This window comes from Tupaia chinensis, unplaced genomic scaffold, assembly GCF_000334495.1.
Source record: "Tupaia chinensis unplaced genomic scaffold, TupChi_1.0 Scaffold000146_1, whole genome shotgun sequence".
NCBI lineage: Eukaryota > Metazoa > Chordata > Mammalia > Scandentia > Tupaiidae > Tupaia > Tupaia belangeri.
The window spans coordinates 8,005,777-8,011,723 of NW_006159616.1; the positions used below are offsets into that span (position 1 = coordinate 8,005,777).

A 5,947-nucleotide genomic window follows, 5' to 3' on the forward strand; every position below is an offset into this window, starting at 1 on the left:
AGCCGGGGTTCCCAGGGGTCCATGGAGGGTAGCGGCTGGGTCTTCCAGGTGGGAGTAGGCCTGACATAGTCTCCCTCTATGAGGGCACGTTCCTGGGACAGCTGCAGCCATTCCACAGCCGGGCACTGGCTTGTGACTCTAATGTGATTCGTCTGCTCTCAGCTTTACCCAGGTGCGGCGGGCAGGCCAGAATGCCCCTTCCCAAACCGCGTTTGGAAAAGCCGCGGACCCGGGGAGAGGCGAGAGCTGTTTTCGAGCCCAGGCTGCCCTCTAGTGGCGCAGCGCCGCACCTGCCTTTGGGGAGTCCAGCTCCGCCCTCGCAGCGCTGGGTTTGCAAGACAGGACCTGGTGGCCTTCCCAGGACCTCAGGCGTGGGGATGCGTCCCTGTCTCAGAACTCGTATTCAGTACTTTATCAGCTCCTCTCCCAGTCTTCGAGTATCTAGTTTAGGATATGTGTATGTATGTGTATGTTTTTATTTTATTTATTTTTAGATTAAAAATTATTTAGAATTATTTTATTTCATTTATTATTATTTTTTAATTTGACCAGCAATAGAGAGAGAAAACAACCTGCCAGGTCTGGGACTCAAACCATGGTCAGCCATATTGGAGTCCAGCTTCGTGGGAGTCCAGCTCCTCAACCACTCTGCCGTCTGCCAGTCCCTGAGAGATTTTTGCTACAGGGCATGTGTGTTCACCAGTCAGAGACAAAGAGACAGAAAGGGAGACTCACCCCCTGGGGGATGGCCACACCACAATCCCTTCTCCCTGCAGTCAGGTACATGGGAGTCCAGCGACATAGCTATTACATTAACTGCTGGTCCTGTCAGTGTGAAATTTTTAAAAAAAAATATTCATTGAGAACCAGCAGTTAGCGTAATGGCTATGTTGCTGGACTCCCACGTAGTCGACCGCGGTTCGTGTCCCGGACCCGGTGGCTTAAAACTCACACCGGGCGCGTGTGCGTGTGTGCCCAAGATCCCGAGAGGAGAATGGAGGAGAAGGGATTGCGGCGTGACCATCCCCCCTGGGGGGTGATTTCTCGCTTTCTGTCTCTATGTCTCTCTCTGTCTGGCGAGCGCACGCGCCCTACAGTGAAAATCTCTCCAAAAAAAATAAAAAGAAATATTCATTTAATTATATCTGTTATTTATTTTTAAAAATTTAACCAGAGAGAAAGGGAAAGTGAGAAAGCAAGCTGCCAGGTCTGGAACTTGAACTGTGGTCAGCCATGTGGGAGTGTCTAGTGCCTTAACCACCATGCCACCTGCTGGTCCCCCTTTTATTTATTTATTTATTTTAATTTGATCAAAGAGGGAGAGAGAGAAAGAAAGCCGCCAGGTCTGGAACTCAAACCACAGTGTGTTACATGGGGGTCCAGTGCCCTTAACCACCACACCACCTGCTAGTCCGTCCCGTATTTATTTTAATTACTAGAGTGAGCTTGTGAAGGTGGCCAGGAGAAGGTGGCCAGGAGAGGGGAGCAGGCACTTCCCAGTGGGGTGTGGTCCCACAGCAATCCCTTCTCCTCCATCTCTCCATATTTTTTGGACTTGGGGCACACATTTTTTAGATGCCGGGATCGGGATTCAATTTAAGGTTGGCCATGTGGGATTCAACTCAACCACACTAGTCTATGAGGCCAGCCCAACCCAGAAAGCTTTTTTCTAGGGCTACTACCAAAGGCTAGCATTTACTTGGGTGAGATTTTTTAAAAAGCTTTATTTAAAATAACTATTTAATTTTATTATTCTTGTATTTGCTATAGGGCACGTGCGCTCACCAGAGAGACAGAGAGAGGGAGAGGGAAAGTGAGAAAGCAAGCTGCTGGGTCCAGGACTTGAACTATCAACCATGTGAGAGTCCAGCACCTCAACTGGCCTCAAGCTTATTTATCTTTTCTAGGCACAAGAGAGACAGAGCGACAGCACCCCCAAGAGCATCTTCACTCTGCAATGCCCCGGCCCCAGCCAGCCCAGAGCACAGGCAACGACATGTTGTGTGTTCAGGCAGGTCTGCAGATGTGACCGGCCCCTCCCCACGGGGGTCAGGCTCGGAGTGTGTCATCGCCCCTGCACCACCATCCAGCCCCCCGTGAGCTCTTAACCAGGACACAGACCGCCTCAGTTACACATTTATTTCCACGGGGGAGCAGGAACAGTCGTAACTAGCACATGGACAGCGGGCTGTAGGGTCGACTCTCAGCACGCGGCTCAGGCGGAGGTGTGTAAGGCGGCACGCGGGTCCCAAGGCCGCGGCGTGCAGGACCACTATGCAGTTACAGAAAACCAGCGCTGGCTCGTGGATGCCCACCTTGGGGCTGCTGCTCTACACTCAGGGCAAGAAGCCATGCTCTGGTGTGAAGCCAAGGGAGCACCCCGAGTGTGGAACTGGGGTGCTCTCGGAGGAGCGTGCGGTACGCAGGCCCACCTGAGGGAGGAAAGACGTCCTGTTTCGCTGGCGCCCTACAAAGTGTCTTAGAGGTGACAAAGTGACAAGAGTGCTTTTCCTTACAAGGGAAGAGGCTCTCGCAGGTGTGGCCTTGTGAGTGCAGAGGTTGTGGGGCAGCCTGGGACCAAGGGCTAGAGCGGGACTTGGGAGGATGGGGGGCACACCTGCCCACGGTCCTGGAGGTGTGTGTGTACGAGGGGACAGCACAGCCCAGCCAGGGATGCAGGGGGACACGCAGCCCTGTCAGCCTGCCCCCAGCGTAAGAGGGTCCTTCCACACCTGCTGGCTCGCTGTCACACACAGGAGGTGGCACCAGCAATGGAGGGGCGGCTGGCACTCCCTGCTGCCTGCAGACCACCTCTCCTGCTGCCCTGGACCCCAGCCCCACCGTGGCATGACACTTCCCAGAGGCAGTGAGTCCACGGCCATGTCACCACCAGGGCACATTCTTGCAGGCTTATACTGAGGAGAGATGCCTGCGATTGAGATTCCCATCCTGAACCCCAAGAACGCTTCTTCCTAGCACTTAAACATCCAAACTTTCAAGACGCACTTTTGCAGGAACCTTGAGATTCTCAAGCAGTTCATTCCTGCAGGCCAGGGCTGGCCTGGTGACCCCCTCTAGAGAGCTGAAGGGTCAGCTCAAGTGACACAGGCCCCATGGGTAGACCCGCCCAGACTCATCTCTGGCCAGAAGGGCGCCCTGAGCGTGACGCTCCCTGTACAGGAGCCTCCCAGAGCCCAGGGGATGGGGGGCGACAGTCTAGGGTGCTGTCCGCCAGCCACCACGTCTGGCTGGGAGGAAGCTGGGCCGGCCGCGTGCCAGACACACAGGGCAGAGCTGCGAGGTGCTCCCCGTTGAGGCTGCGCAGAAAAGTGTGCAGGAGCAGGTCAGGAAGGGAAAGTGAGTCAGGGAGGCCCCGCCAGCTGGTGGGTCGGACTGTCCTGGCGCTGGTGCAGCTCTCAGCAGCACCCAGCGGCACTCCGCTTCACGTGGCATGGCTTGCAGAAGAGACGGTCGTTCAGGGGGTAGCAGCCTTGGTCCGTGGGCTCCACAGACAGCAGGATCCTGCAGTCCTGGGGAGACAAAGGCAATGGGGAAGTGCCCAGGCCTGGACGCTGCTGGCACAGAGCCTCAAGGGCCAGGGCACCTGCACAGTAAACCCAAGGGACCGTCCTTCCTAAGGGCGAGGAGTGTTCCGGTTCCTGCACCCGCACACCTGAGCCAGGTCTCCGTGCACAGAGGCATGGGTGACAAGGGCAGCCATGTGGGGAGCACTGAGGGCACTGGGAGAAGTCCCCTGAGGGTCACAGAGGTTGGGGCTGGAACCCCCGCTGTGGTTGGAAGGTGCCCCCAGATTTCACGTGCAGAGATTGGCTCCTATCATGGTACCGACAGGGAACTTGTTCTAACCACAGGATCAAGAGGTAGAGTTTTAGGGGGGCAGACGGTGGTAGAGCAGTAGAGTAGGAATCTCTATAAAGCAGACCCATGTGGCAAGGTGGCCAGCTTGAGGCACACGACGGTGAGTCTGCTGGAGATGTCTGAGGTGCTGGACTCCCACTTGACCGCAGTGCAAGTCCCCGACCTGGCGGCTTGCTTCCTCATCTCTCTTTCTCTGATGAGTGTACATACCTTATAGTAAATTTAAAAAATAATAATACTGGGGCCAGCAGGTGACATGGTGGTTAAAGGCGCTGACTCCCACATGGCTGAGTGCGGTTCAAGTCCCAGACCTGGCAGCTTGCTTTCTCATTCCCCCTGCTCCCCTACTCTATCCCTCTCTGGCCAAATTGAAATAAATACATAAATAAATAAATAAAAGTTAAATATAAATTGTTCTTTTTTTGGGGGGTGGAGGTTTTTGCTATAGGGCGTGTGCGCTTGCCAGAAAGACAGAGAGACAGAAAACGAGAAATCACCCCCCAGGGTGGATGGCCACGCCACAATCCCTTCTCCTCCATTCTCCTCTTGGGATCTTGGGCATGTAGGCACATGCGCCGTTATGAGTTTAAGCCACCGGGTCTAGGACTCGAACCGCGGTCTACTACATGGGAGTCCAATGACATAGCCATTTTGCCAATTGCTGGTCCTACTGGCCCCAATTTTAAGACTTTTTTTAAAAAAGGCCTTTAAAAAGTAACTATTTAATTTAATTTAATTTATTATTATTATTTTCCAGTTTGATCAGAGGGGGGGGGGGGGGGAAAGTGAGACAGCAAGCCACCAGGTCCAGGACTTGAACCATGTCGGCGGTGTGGGAGTTCAACACCTTTAACCACCACGCCACCTGCTGGCCCCCTCTAAGACATTTTTTGAAAAAAGGATCAAATAAAGTGAAAGCACTTGACTGGTTGCCAGATAGTGTGTGTGCATGCCAGATAGAGAGGGGGAGGGAGGAAAATTGCCTCCCAGTGGTGCATGGTCATGCTGCAATCCCTCCCCGCCATTTCTCCTTCCCCACCAGGATCTGGGGCATGCATGCACACGTGGTGTGTTTTTCAAGCCTCCAGGACTGGGATTTGAACTGTGGCCAACCATGTGGGATCTGGCTCCCAATGTACAGTGCCTAGCTGCTGCACTGAGGCTGGCCCTGAAAACATTTTATAAATGGAAAACATTACTCATGGGCTGCTCCGACAGTGCCTGTCCCCGTGAAGGGCAGGGCTGGGGTGGGGCGGGCAGAGCCTGGCCTCTCCCTGCAGCCATCCGGGTGTCTGGCAGAGGGCAGGCAGCCACAGGGAGGTGCCATGGGTGGAGGCCGACACATTTCCTTCACTCCCTTCAGCTAGGCAGAGATGACCACGGGCCACCCACCACCAAGTCCTGGGCAGAGTGAAGCTGGAGCTGCCTGAGAGGCTGAGGCAGCTCCACAACCCCCGCAGGTCCCAGAACAGTTTACCCCCCAGGGCCCCCATATGAACTAGGGTTGGTGTGTGACGTCTTAGCTGACATGGCCAGACCTGCAGAAAACACCCATGCAGTCCACCATTCTGACAGCTGCAGCTTACTTGGTCAAGATCCTCACTTTTAAGTACCCCAAAACTTGGACTCTGGGGCCAGCAGGTGGTGTGATGGTGAAGGTGTTAGATCCCACACAGCCGACTGTATGGTTTGAGTCTCAAACCCAGTGGCTTGAAAATCATGCTGGGCATGTGTGCATGTGTGCCCAAAATCCCAAGAAGAAAATGGAGGAGGAGGGATTGCAGTGTGGTCATCCCTCTGGGGGGTGATTTCGCTCTCTTTCTTTCTGTTAAGTGCACACACCTGGTAGCAAATTAAAACACACACACACACACACACACACACACACACACAAAACAAAAAACGGGGCCAGCAGGTGGCGCGGTGGTTAAGGTGCTGGACATTCCCACATGGCCAACCCCAACCGTGGTTCGAGTCCTGGACCTGGTGGCTTGCTTTCTCACTTTCCCTCTCTCTCTTCCTCTCTCTATCTATCGGTCAAATTAAAATAAACAAAACTAAATAATTA

General features: G+C 54.1%; 1 protein-coding gene across 1 annotated transcript in view; it reads right to left on the bottom strand.

Annotated features, from left to right (window-relative positions):
• Nucleotides 1-2,124: 2,124 nt before the first annotated feature.
• The window catches only part of FBLIM1 (filamin binding LIM protein 1), a 36,051-nt gene continuing 32,228 nt past the window's right edge, over nucleotides 2,125-5,947 (bottom strand). The window contains exon 7 of the mRNA XM_006145258.3: nucleotides 2,125-3,530. Within this exon, the coding sequence (XP_006145320.1) occupies nucleotides 3,417-3,530 (114 nt within the window). The 3' untranslated portion in view covers nucleotides 2,125-3,416. The remainder of the gene's footprint in view (nucleotides 3,531-5,947) is intronic.